This window comes from Carassius gibelio, chromosome B8, assembly GCF_023724105.1.
Source record: "Carassius gibelio isolate Cgi1373 ecotype wild population from Czech Republic chromosome B8, carGib1.2-hapl.c, whole genome shotgun sequence".
Taxonomy (NCBI): domain Eukaryota; kingdom Metazoa; phylum Chordata; class Actinopteri; order Cypriniformes; family Cyprinidae; genus Carassius; species Carassius gibelio.
This window is the reverse complement of record NC_068403.1, coordinates 26,223,061-26,236,854: the sequence shown is the minus strand read 5'-3', so window position 1 is coordinate 26,236,854 and position 13,794 is coordinate 26,223,061. Positions and strand designations below refer to the sequence as shown.

General features: G+C 42.8%; 1 protein-coding gene across 1 annotated transcript; it reads left to right on the top strand.

The window, feature by feature from the left end:
- Positions 1–8,073: 8,073 nt before the first annotated feature.
- LOC127963629 (nuclear factor 7, ovary-like) lies at positions 8,074–11,084 on the top strand. Its single transcript, XM_052563641.1, has 6 exons — positions 8,074–8,814; positions 8,897–8,992; positions 9,808–10,038; positions 10,120–10,142; positions 10,223–10,341; positions 10,556–11,084. The coding sequence occupies exons 1-6, from the start codon at positions 8,425–8,427 to the stop codon at positions 11,053–11,055; spliced, it is 1,359 nt and encodes a 452-aa protein (XP_052419601.1). The 5' UTR covers positions 8,074–8,424; the 3' UTR covers positions 11,056–11,084.
- Positions 11,085–13,794: the final 2,710 nt, after the last annotated feature.

Sequence of the window (13,794 nt, the reverse complement as noted above, 5' to 3'; positions counted from 1 at the left end):
TATGTACTGAAGGGTTGACCTGAAACAACAAAGACACAACTGTTGCCATGTTATAACAGGAAAGATGCTTTGAGTGTCAAAGATAGATGTGTGACGTGGGGAACAAGAGTCATCATACTATCACAAGGTCAAGCTGTTTTACTGAGTCCCATTCTCATGTCAAGAATGAAGGGATTGGCCTGATCAAATATGTGGTGGCCTGGTATGGATCAGGATGTAGAGAGAACAGTGCAGAAATTTGAGGTGAGACAAGGTTTAAAAAAGCCACCTGCTAAATCCCCTTTGCACAATTGGGAGTGACTAGGCTCACCCTGGGAAAGACTTCATGTAGACTACGCAGGGCCCCCTACACAGGGAATGATGTTCCCCATTGTGGTAGATTCTTATTCCAAGTGGACAAAGTTCATTCTGTCACAAATAGCATATGACAAATCGCCACAGAGAAATGGAGAATGTGTTTCAGTACACATTGATAGCCTCAGACAATGGGACATAGTTTACAAGTGAAGAAGTTAAGAATTGTATGTAATCGCATGTAACTTCAGCTCCTTGCCATCCTTGTTATGGCCTAGATCAACATATTGTTCAAACTTTCACAAAGGTGATGAAAATGATGACAGGTGACACTGTCCAGACAAGCATAGCAAGATTCTTGTTCAACTATAGAATTACTCCTCACTCAACATTTTCACCTGATTAGATGTTGATTTCAAGGAGGAAATCCAGATTTGACTTACTCCTTCCTGATGTGCATACTTTGATCAGGACATCTGTCATACAAGTCCAGAAGACACTGCAGATGAAATCCTGGGGACTGGACTACCCACCAAGTATGAGCATGAGGTCGATACCTATGCATTGCTGAGTGTGAATGTTGTTAACCTCCCATGAAGGGAAGGAGATGTCTGCCCTTGAGAAAAAGGACACTCATTAGAAATTGCCATTGTTGAAAAAGAGACTAGCCAGCCTACATATTAATTCATTCAAGGTAACTGAGGTTATTGTTTTTGGCCCTAAGAATCAAGAAGTGATTCAGCACTTAAATTCAATGCCCCTGGCTGGCATTATTAATTGAATTGAAATGAATATGAATAGAAGATGGATAGGCAAATACATAGAGCTGTGGGATCTTGTTTCTTTCATCTACGTTTATTAGAAAAGACGAAACCATTTCTATCCACCACCACTGATTTGAAGTAAGCTATTATGGCTATAATTTTCAATCGAGTGGATTGTTGTAACTCCCTTTACTTTGGAAATGATTCTGGTGGACGCCTACAGATAATCCACAATGCAGCAGAAAGAATGATGAAGTCGGTACAACTCAGTGTTGTATTAAACTGTGCTGTATAAATAAATAAGAACAAGAGCAAATCTGAGAAAGTCTGCAAGAGAGAGACGTTATCCAGCACCTGAATGCTTGCAATAAAATCTCCTAAACAGCTATAAAAAAAATCTGTACCACCCGAAAAATTGTATTATGATGAAATTATCAACATATTCAATTCAAAACCTGTCAGAGCTTTTGTTTTGCAATGTGTTATTTTGTCCACTAGAGGTCCCCAATGTGCCCTCACGTCAACATTGTGCCTTTCATAATCAGTGTTATTGTTTTCACATGTTTCTCATTCTGGGCTGTCTATTTAAGCTGATTATTTCCTTTGCATCTTTGCTTGGTTATTATTGTTCCTAAGCAAGTTGCTGCCGTAAGTCTGCTGTAGTTCCAAGATCTATTCTTTGAAAGTATTTTTGAATTGTTTTCATATGATTAGTTTTGCTGTTTTTCTCTGATGTTTTGTTTTGGAGACTATTTTACTCTTTTTGACCCTTTCTGGTCTGAAGATTTTTCTGTTTTGTAACCTAACTCTAAACAAAGGACATTTTGTTCCCTTTTGCTGTTTTTGTTAAATAAACTCTTCTGAGTTAAGTTAAGAAGGCGTCTGACTATTGGGTTCAACTATCTCCTGTGGCTCAGTGGTAGAAATTAAGACTCTGGCATCAGAGACCCAAGTTCAAGCCCCGATTCTCACAGAATAACCAAGCCACATTATGAACCCAGAGATGCCTAATCCTCAAGAACTCCTTGCCACTATTGCTCAGTTTGAGTCCACAGTCCAACGCCATGAGTCAGCACTAGTTCAGCAGGAGACTTTGATGGCTAGACACTCCCAGTTGCTGTCTGATCTTGTGACTTCTGTCCATCAGATCTTTGACCAGCTGCCCTCTACCTCAGTTACTGCTTCTACTGCTGCCTCTGTATCCCTTCCAGATTCTTGAGTGCTCTCTCCTCTTAGTGAACCCCACCTACCTCCACCACAACATTTCTCAGGTGACCCTAGTGCATGTGATGGGTTCCTGACTCAATGCTTTCTCACGTTTGAACTACAACCATTGTCCTTCCCCTTTAGATCAGGCCAAGATCGCATGTTTTCACCCTCCTTTCTGGCAAAGCTCTTTCTTGGGCAACCGTGGTCTGGAAGGCACAGCCCCCCTTCTGTACAAGTTGTTCTGCATTTGAAAAGGAGTTAAAGCGAGTCTTCGATCACCCCTTCAGTGGCCGACATGCCTCAAAGAGACTTCTCACCCTCCATCAAGGTAATGGCAGTGCAGTTGAATATGCCATTCAGTTTCAGACCGTTGCAGCAGGGAGTGGTTGGAACAATGAGGCCCTCATGGTGTGTTTCCTGAATGGGCTGTCAGAGGCAATCAAGGATGATCTAGCTACCAGAGAACCTGCTGTTGATCTGGAAACTCTTATGGATCAAGCAATCTGGCTGGATAATCATCTGAGAGAGAGAAGCTGGAACTGCCCATCTGTTTCCTCATTGTCTGCCAGTCCAGCTCTTGCTCAAATGCCACCAGTGCCCCAAGATTCTTCTGAACCCATGCAATTGGGTAGGGCTAGGCTTTCCCCCTCAGAACGAGACCGTCGTATGACAGAGTGCTGTTGTCTATATTGTTGATTTGTATGGTCATTTTCGCTCCACCTGCTCCAAGCTTTCGGGAAACGCCCAGTCCCGTACAGGCAAGGAAGGACTGTGAAGGGAGTTACAGACACCGCTTCACCTTCCAACTCTGGGCTGTTCCTTCCTATCACACTCACTTGGAGAGAACAAAAACACCAACTCTAGGCATTGCTTGATTCTGGCACTGCCGGGAATTTCATGGATGTTTCTCTTGCCAAGAGTCTCCAGATCCCTACTTATTCTCTTCCTGCACCCTAACTGTGACAGCCTTGGATGGAAGACCATTGTCTCCCGGGAAAGTAACCCACCTCACCTCTCTCCTTGGTCTCACCACTTACCAGCACCAGGAGAGAATGTGGTTTCACCTTATACAGTCTCCAGAGTTCCCTGTTATCCTCAGTCACCCATGGCTTCTCCAGCGTAAACCACACTTTGATTGGTCCACTGGCACTGTTCTCAGTTGGGGTCCCACCTGTCAGACTAAATGCTTGGCCCAGAACCTCCCTGACCCTGTTCTCGAGTCCCAAGAAACCCTAGATCTGTCTCAAGTCCCTGCTCAGTACCACCACCTCAAAGCAGTGTTCAGTAAAAGGAAGGCCACCTCCTCACCATCTTTTCGGCCTTATGACTGCGCCATTGAGTTACTCCCAGGTACCTGTCCCCCCAGAGGTCGTATATTCTATTTGTCTCCCCCTGAACGAACTGTTATGGACATATACACTAATGAAGCTCTTGTGGCAGGCATCATCCAACCATCCACTTCCCCTGCTGGAGCGGGATTCTTTTTTGTTGGGAAGATGGATGGCGGATTTCAACCATGTATTGATTGCAGGGGCGTTAATAAGATGACCATTCGAAACCGCTATCCCTTGCCACTAATTACAACTGTATTTGAGATTCTGCAAGAAGCCTCCATTTTCACTAAGCTTTACTTGCGCAATGCTATCATGTGCGCATTAGGCAAGGAGATGAGTGGAAAACTGCCTTTAACATGCCCACTGGGCACTATGAATATTTGTTTATGCCCTTTGGCCTCACTAATGCTCCTGCAGTATTTCAAGCTCTCATCAATGATGTTCTCCGAGACATGCTAAACCAATTTGTGTTTGTCTACTTAGACAATATCCTCATCTTCTCGAGTTCCCTCCAAGAGTATGTTAAACACGTCAGTAAGGTTCTGAGACGCCTTCTTGATAACCATCTTTGTTAAACCTGAGAAATGTGAGTTTCATGTGACCAAGGTTCAGTTCCTGGCGTTCATCATCAAGCCTGGCCAAATACAAATGGATCCTCAAAAGGTTCAAGCTGTTGTGGATTGGCCCTCCCCCTAATCTGTAAAAGAGGTACAGCGTTTCCTTGGCTTTGCCAATTTTTATCGCAAATTCATCCGGAACTTCAGTACTGTGGCGGATCCTTTATCTGCCCTCACCAAGGGGAACACAACCAGCTTTTCTTGGGGACCTGAAGCAGAGTTGGCTTTCAACAAACTAAAGAACTATTTCACCTCTGCACCTATTCTCATTGTCCCTAACCCAGATAGACCATTCATTGTGGAGGTCGATGCTTCAGATGTAGGGGTTGGAGCTGTACTATCCCAGAGAGGAGAGGACAACATGCTGCATCCATGTGCATTCCTTTCCCACCGCCTTACACCAACTTAGAGGAACTATCATGTAGTGGATCTAGAGTTTCTGGCAGTCAAGTTAGCGCTTGAAGAGTGGAGACATTGGCTTGAGGGGGCCAAACACCCATTTCAAGTACTCACAGACCACAAAAATATATTCAGCAGGCAAAGCGACTCAACCCCCACCAGGCACGTTGGTCCTCAATTTTGCAATAGATTCCAGTTCATCTTGTCCTGCTGCCCCGGCTCTAAGAACCTAAAGCCTAATGCTTTGTCCCGAGCATATGTTAAAACTCCACAGGAAGATTGTGTTGCATCAATTATCCCCAGTTCCAAGATATTAGCTCCTATCAGGTGGAATCTGGAAGATACAGTAAAACAAGCCCAAGCCAGAGAACCAGACCCAGGAGGGGGGCCAACCCACTGTCTGTTTCTCCCAACAGCTGTCCGCCCTAAGATCCTCCAGTGGGGACACTCCTCTCATCTCACTTGTCATCCTGGTACCTCACGCACTCTTGAGTTCCTCCAAAGACAATTTTGGTGGCCAACTATCAAGGAGGATGTGACTGCATTTGTGAATGCATGTACGCTTTCCTCAAGGGCTATTGCAACCTCTCTCCATACCTCATAGACCTTGGTCCCATCTTTCCATAGATTTTATCACTGGTCTTCCACTATCACAAGGCAACACCACTATCATGGTCATAGTAGATAGATTTTCCAAGGCAGCCAGATTTATTCCTCTGCCCAAACTACCCACCGCAAAATAAACTGCTGAACTGGTTATAAACCATGTGTTTAGAGTCTTTGGAAATCCACAAGACATCGTCTCTGATCGAGGACCCCAGTTTTCCTCCCGGTTCTACAGGGCTTTTTGTCAATCGCTGGGGGCTACAGTGAGCCTGTCTTCTGGGTTTCACCCGGAGTCCAATGGACAAACAGAGCGGCTTAATCAAGATCTTGAGACTACACTGAGATGTATGGCAGCTAACAATCCTTCCTCTTGGTCTTCATTCATCATGTGGGCAGAAAATGCACACAATACCCTTTGCTCCTCTGCTACAAGCATGTCCCCTTTGGAGTGCCAGTTCAGGTACACCCCTCCACTATTCCCTGAACAAGAGATGGAGGTTGCAGTTCCCTCTGCTTGTCAATTTGTTAAATGCTGCCACCAGACATGGAAAAAAGCCAGACTCAAGCTCCTTAGGGCCTCTCAGCAGTACCAGCGCCAGGCTAAACACAGACGCAGACCTGCCCCCACTCTGCACCCTGGCCAAAGAGTCTGGCTCTCCACTAAGAACATTCCCTTGTGGGTGGAGTCCCGCAAACTTTCCAAGAGATTCATCGGCCCCTTCAAGATTGCCAGTAAAGTGAACCCAGTTAGCTATCGATTGTACTTGCCTAAGTCTTTGAAAATTAATCCCACTTTTCATGTCTCCCTGTTAAAACCTGTTTTGTCTTCTCCTTTTCTTGTGACAGGTAGACCTCCTCCACCTCGTATCATCGGGGGCCAGCCAGCTTACACAGTCCACAGAATACTAGATGTCCGTCAAGTACGTTAGTCCCAGCAGTATCTTGTGGACTGGGAAGGCTATGGTCCCGAGGAGCGCTCCTGGATTCCTGCCAAAGACATCTTAGACCCCAAACTAGTGCAAGAATTTTATGCTCGCAAGCCAAGTTGTCCTGGAGGGAACGTCAGGGGCTGTTCCTAGAGGGAGGGGTCCTGTCAGAGCTTTTGTTTTGCAATGTATTATTTTTGCCACTAGAGGTCCCCAATGTGCCCTCACATCAACATTGTGCCTTCCATAATCAGTGTTATTGTTTTCACATGTTTCTCATTCTGGGCTGTTTATTTAAGCTGATCACTTCCTTTGCATCTTTGCTTGGTTATTATTGTTCCTAAGCAAGTTGCTGCCGTAAGTCTGCTCTAGTTCCAAGATCTATGTCTTTTGCATTATTGACACACTGTATTCCTAATGAATGTTGTTCAGTTGCTTTGACGCAATTTATTTTGTTTAAAACGCTATATAAATAAAGGTGACTTGACTTGACTATTCTTTGAAAGTATTTTTGAATTGTTTTCCTGTGATTAGTTTTGTTGTTTTTCTCTGAGTTTTTGTTTTGGAGACTATTTTACTCTTTTTGACCCTTTCTGGTCTGAAGATCTTTCTGTTTTGTAACCTAACTCTAAACAAAGGACATTTTGTTCCCTTTTGCTGTTTTTGTTAAATAAACTCTTCTGAGTTAAGTTAAGAAGGCGTCTGACTATTCGGTTCAACTACCTTTCTGAAAAAAAACCCAGACAACGACTATGACTTGTTTAATGACTTGTTTAATCAATAGAAGAGTGAGCACAAGTGAGACTGAGAATTATTATTTCTCTTTTCTGTCACACTGTCTAGCTTTTCCCAATAACCACATATGTGTTCTTAGCCCCTTGAGTTTGTGCATATGTGGCAGGAAGTGCATGCACATAAAAATACCAAAGTTCAGTTCTCTAAATGCACACAAAACCCACACCACGTCTATCAATTCTTTGGAACGTTATTTGAGGCTAAGCTTGTCCATTTATTCATCATGTTCAAGAAATCACTAATGCAGGCATGTGCCCGGAATTTTCTTTTATTAAAAGTAAAGTGTGCATAACTTCATTGGTACAGAGATGAGTGTGTATTTTGCAAACCAATTGCAATTGCTTTTTATCAGTTATATAAAAATAACCACAATTAAATTGTGTCATACAAAGGGACATTCAAGTCAGAGATGGAAGATACAAAAGAATAGAAAAGAAGGCAAGGAAAGGCATGTTCAATTTGTGGAGTGAATAAAGAATGAGAGGAGCAAAATGTATATGGAGAATATGGAGCTTTAAAATATGCACACAATTAAAGTTAATTTAATGTGTTAAGAGAACATAGACAGAAATGCTTACCATTCTAACTTTTTTTCAGCTTTTGTTAGACTATTTGTTATAGTTACTTTTTTAATATGTTGCTTGAGTTTATAATATTTATTATATTTCTATTCAGATTTGATCAAACATGCTCTATCAGTTATTTTGAATTTTACACATATATTCAATTCAAGTTTAATGAACTGAGGTAAATTATGAATTTTTCTCAAAACAGGCTTTTTTTGGGAGGGGGGGGGGTACATATGTTGTTGAAAATGTGTGCTTGGTTATATGGGTTAATAAGTCATGTGTTTTGTTATTGTTGTTTTTTTTCTGTTTTTTTTTTATTTTATTTTTATTTTATTTTTCTTATGATACAGGATCATTTTTTATAAATAATGGGATGACCCACTTTACCAGACCCAGGCATGCCTACCATGAAAGAAATGGATTTTGTCTGGATTTTTTGATCTCAGAAAGTTTATTGGTATACACCTTCAAAATAACACATCATATGAATGGTAATCAAACTGAAATATTAAAGGTGGACCTTAAAGTTAACTAAAATAATAAAGAAAATTAAAGAACAAAATCATTTAGGAATATAAATGACATTTTACAAAAAGTGGCTCACTTTGTTCCTCTAATGAAAAGTTAACCACTATTGTGGTTTTAATGCTAGCTTGTGCTTATTTGTGCAAAATACAGGAAATGCGTCATTAACTGTAGGTAGACAAGTACTCAAGTACCGATACCACAGGTGTTGTTATTACTTCCTACTTGACAAAAGCAAAAAAGATTCAGTGATCAATGAAGAGCAATGATAAAAACTTTAAGGATTTTGTAGAAGTTTGACTCTAAACAGACAACAGAATTTTGTGATTATTGTGTTTGTTTTATTTTTTCTTAAAGTTTCAATTGCTGGAGCTCAAACAGTGAAAATGGATTCACTCACTGTAGAACTTTCTTGCCCTGTGTGCCTTGAAATCTTTAAGGATCCTCTTCAATTATCATGCAATCACAATGTCTGTAAAGAGTGTCTGCAACAGCTGTGGAGAACCAAGAAAACTCGGGAGTGTCCTGTCTGCGGGGGAACATCCTCAAAAAATCCTTCCTGTAATCTTGTGTTAAAAAACTTGTGCAAGTCATTCCTGAAGGAGAGAAATAAGAGGTGTTTAGCAGGGTCTGAAGAGATCTGCAGTTTACATGGTAAGAAACTCAAACTCGTCTGTCTGGAGAACAAACAGCCTGTGTGTTCAGTGTGCAGAAATACACAGAAATATGCCAATCAAACGTTCAGACCCATCAGTGAAGTTGTTCCATCATACAAGGTAAGACAGGTTTACATGAGGATAAGTATTACTTATCATATTACAGAAAGAGTGTCTTATAGATTTTCACTTTGAATTTCAGGAGGAGCTCAATGCAGCACTGAAGTCCTTTCAAGAGAAACTTAAACAGAAAGAAAACCTTAAAAGAGAGTTTGAGAAAACAGTTCAACATATCAGGGTGAGGATTAATTCTACTGACACATTAAATCATTAAATGACTAAATATTGAATAGAACAGCTTAATTATTTTCAGACATAATTACATGTTTCTTTAATGACCGGGGTGGTGTTGGTGCAGTGGATAAGACACATGCCTTTGGTGTGAGAGACCCGGGTTTGAATCCACTGTGAGAAACCTATGTGTCCCTGCGCAAGACACTTAACCCTAGTTGCTCCAGAGGTGTGTGACCTCTGACATATGTAGCAATTGTAAGTCGCTTAGGATAAAAGCGTCAGGTAAACGACTGTAAAAAAAATTATCTATTTTAAACCTTAGCATTCTCTTTTATAATTGTATTTATTTTTTATTATATAAAAAAACCACTTGACCCTCTCTATTCGTTTTCTAACTGCTTGTTTTCGTTAACAACATAAAAGCCTCTAACTCTAGCTTTCTCTTTTCTCTCACTCTTTCTATAATATTTTGAAAGTCTTTTGACTCATATTCAGTTATGAATTACACGTACATGAATGATAAACGATAGTAATTTTTTTATTCAAAACGGCTAATTTGATAAAGTTGAGTAGTTTCATCTATTATCATACTGTAGGTCCACAATTCTCAAATGTCTGTTTAATATGGAAAATGTGCCTTTTCATGCAGACATGGTTGCCACATTTTCAAGTTTGTTTTAAACGATATTAATGACTATTACAATATTGATTCAGAAAGGTAAAGTTGTAGTTAACTATCTAATATTTAGAAGCTCGCTCTTCATGCTGCTACAGAATTAGTTTAATCTTTGAGATTAATTGGATGTGATTTGATTTCAGTCTCAAGCTGAATACACAGAGAATCAGATTAAAGAGCAGTTTAAGAAGCTTCGTCAGTTTCTTAGAGATGAAGAAACATCTACAATTATTGCACTGAGGGAGGAAGAGGACCAGAAGAAGCAGAATATGAAGGAAAAGCTGGATGATATGAACAGACAAATCTCAGCTCTTTCACACACTATCAGAGATTTGGAGGAGACAATGAAGGCTAATGACGTCTGCTTTCTAAAGGTCTGAATTCAGATAATTCGTTGACTGATTCATTGATGAATGATGGACCTGTTGATGATAAATTGTATGTTTGTTCTGCAGAAGTTTCCAGTCACGATGGAAAGGTGAGTGATCTGCTGGTGTTTGTTTTCTCTGCTTCTTAAGCCAAAGCAACTGCAGTTCTGACCCTTGAATCTTCTTCCAGAGTCCAGATCTCACAGCCAGATCCACAGATGCCTTCTGGAGTTTTAATTTATGTGCCCCGTTACTTGGGCAACCTGCCATACAGAGTCTGGAAGAAAATGCTGAACTCTGTCCAAAAGAGTGAGTCTGGAAGCAATCTATCCTGTTGCACACACACTGGAAATGATGCATGAGGGGAGACTAAAAAAATTCGCATTGATTTTTGCACAGTGAGAGGAAGATGTTTGATGTCGAGTGGCATATTCATAATAATAATTTGTACAGTTCACTCTTTATCATTATATGAGCATCATAATAAAAAAAATAAAAGCACTTGTTGGTTTTGTCTCATCAGCTCCTGTGACTCTGGATCCAAACACGGCTAATCCACATCTCATCCTGTCTAATGATCTGACGCGTGTCAAATACATTTGGGATAAACAACAGCTTCCTGATAATCAAGAGAGATTTGACATCTGTGGGTGTGTTCTGGGTTCAGAGGGTTTTAACTCAGGAATGCACTTCTGGGAAGTCAAGGTTGAAGAGAGTGAATGCTGGAGTCTTGGAGTAACTACAGAATTAAACCAAAGGAAAGGACGTGATTTCTGTAACTCTAATGTCTGGTGTGTGCAGTATGATCCATACAGACTGCTCGGGCCTGGTTTTCCTGTTAAACAGGAGCTTAAGTGTGTGAGAGTTGATCTGGACTATGATGGAGGAACAGTATCATTCTCTGATCCTGTAACTGACACGCATATACACACATTTACAACCACCTTCACTGACGTCATCTTTCCATTTTTCTGTAATCTTGATGAACTTAACTGTCTCCAGATTTTACCAGTTAAACTGTAAAAAAAAATAAAAATCACTGAAGCATCATCCGATCTTGTTAATTAATAAATTTAAATGCATATACTTGTGCCACCTTATGTAACAGACACGCCAGGCTCCAACACCAACCTATCACAGCGCACACCCTCACCAGAATACTTATCATACCCACCTGCTCCTCATCCACCTGCAATCAAGCCACTCCCATAAAAAACATGCACTCAGTAACCATCCGGTCCCATTCGCAATTAGGTCAATACCTACCTGCTTACTCTAAGGACTAACTCATTACTCTGCTTACCTCTCTCCAGCGTCTCCCAGTCTCCATCGTGTGCGTGTGTGTGTACACTACCTCCAGCGTCTCATGCTCACAACCTCCGGATCCCTTCAATTCTCCAGCCTCCAGCACCATATCCTCACATTCACTACCTGCTCCTCGGCTTGTGCCTAAATAAACTGTGTTCTCCTGTTATTACAGTCTCCTGTCCCTCCTGTACCGTAACAGAAGTTTGGACCAAGACCGATCAGCACAAGCATGAGCCTCACGGACCCCTTCCAAGACATTGTTGATGCTTTGTGTTGCACCCTCACTTACCTTCCAGCATCCCCATCACCTACGAGCACTTCCTGTAACAACACCACCACTTCTTCACCCGTCGTGCATGCCAGCCCCATGGTCAAGCCGGCACCCTTCTCTGGTTCGGCGGAGGATTGCAGCGGATTCTTACTCCAATGCTCGCTGGTCCTGGAGATGGAATGGCAAAGACGGCTGGCCCAGAATCTCTGCCTCTATTGTGGATCCCCGGGGTCATCATAACATGTTTAACCACACTTTCCGTTACTTTGGCATTCCCGAGGAAATCATCTCCGACAGAAGCCCCCAGTTCATCTCCCGCTTTTGGAGAGCTGTGGCCGTCAGCCTGTCCTCTGGATACCATCCCCAGTCCAACGAGCAGACGGAGAAGAAGATACAGGAGATCGGCCGCTTCCTGCGTACCTTCTGCCATGGCCACCAGCACTCTTGGAACCAGTTCCTAGGGTGGGCCAAGTATGCGCAGAACTCCCTACGTCAACCTTCCACCGGACTCACTTTATTCCAGTGCGTGCTCGGCAACCAGCCACTGTCTGGGACACGGCCCACCACCAGCTACAATGGGCCCTAAGTAGGGGCAGGATTACAGCCGACCTTCGCCGCTCTGACGCCCCAGCATACCAACCTGGACAGAAGGTCTGGCTGTCAACCCGTGACATCCGCCTGCACCTACCATGCCGCAAATTAAGTCCCAGATTCATTGGCCCATTCAACATCGCAGAGCAGATCAACCCGGTCACCTTCAAACTCAACCTTTCCCCTGAGTATCAGATCCACCCCACATTCCATGTCTCACTCCTTAAACCTCACCATCCTTCTGTCTGCCTCTCCACAGAGCATATGGTGGCATGCCCCGGGGTCGGCAAACCTCTTCCATCAGCTTCTCTCTCTCTCTCTCTTATGTCACGGTCATTACGCAAACTTTACGTATTATTGGGAATTAAATTAATTGGAACCAGCGTCTTTCACCCTCAAACGGACGGGCTGGTCGAACGTTTTAATCGCACACTTAAGACAATGATTCGTAAATTCATTCTCGCTGTGCGAGAGGTCCCACAAGCCTCAATGGGGTTTTCCCCCTTAGAGTTGCTCTATGGTCACCAGCCAAGGGGGGTGCTGGACGTCATAAGAGAGACTTGGGAAGACAGACTTTCTCAATCTAACAACGAAATTCAGTCTGTGATGGACCTGAGAACAAAACTCCACACTTTGGGATGGCTCTTCTATGGAGAATTTGTTACAGGACCAGAACAAACAGAGCCGGCTGTATAACAGGGGAACCAATTTGCATAAATTTGCACTGGGAGATAAAGTGCCTGTATTACTCCCAACGTCAAGTTCAAAATTACTTGCAAAGTGGCAAAGTGGCTCGTTTTTGGACTTAACAAAGGGTTATTGGCAGATCCTCTTGTCTCCATTATCCAGAGAAAAAACAGCTTTCACGACGACGTTTGGGTTACACCAATTTGTTACACTGCCTTCCGGGCTGTTTGGCGCACCAGCTACTTTTCAGCGATTGATGAACAGGTTGTTGCGGCCCCATGGTGCATATGCTGCTGCTTATCTAGATGATATCATTATATTAAGTAATGACTTGCAGCGGCATAAGCAGCATGTGAGAGCGGTACTGAGTTCGCTGAAAGGGGCTGGGCTCATGGCCAACCCGAAAAAGTGTGCGATTGGGCACGTGGAGGTAGAGTATCTAGGTTTTCACTTGGGACATGGACAGGTGTGTCCCCAAATTGATAAGACTTCAGCGGTTGCGACCTGTCCGTGTCCCAAGACCAAAAAGGAGGTGAGACAGTTCTTGGGGCTGGCGCGATATTATAGAAGGTTTGTGCCTAATTATTCCTCACCAGCCCCTTGACTGATCTCACAAAAAAGGAAGCACCAGATACGGGTCAGTGGACGGAGCCATGCCAGCAGGCGTTTACTCAGGTGAAGGCTGCTCTATGTGGTGGGCCGTTGCTTCACTCTCCTGATTTCTCTCTACCTTTTTTTTTTGCAGACGGACGCATTTGACAGGGGGCTGGGTGCTGTCCTGTCCTGTCCCAGGAGATAGAGGGGGAGGAATGGCCGGAGCTGCATATTAGTCACAAGCTCTCTAAGAGAGAGACTAAGTACAACACCGTAGAGAAGGAGTGTTTGGCCATCAAGTGGGCCATCCT

What these genes read in the sequence shown, in the direction of transcription:
- LOC127963629 (XM_052563641.1), top strand. Translation starts at nt 8,425, where the DNA reads ATGGATTCACTCACTGTAGAACTTTCTTGCCCTGTGTGCCTTGAAATC. An exon ending in TTTCCAGTCACGATGGAAAG is followed by an intron (nt 10,143 to 10,222) that starts GTGAGTGATCTG and finishes ATCTTCTTCCAG; the next exon opens with AGTCCAGATCTCACAGCCAG. An exon ending in GCTGAACTCTGTCCAAAAGA is followed by an intron (nt 10,342 to 10,555) that starts GTGAGTCTGGAA and finishes TTGTCTCATCAG; the next exon opens with CTCCTGTGACTCTGGATCCA.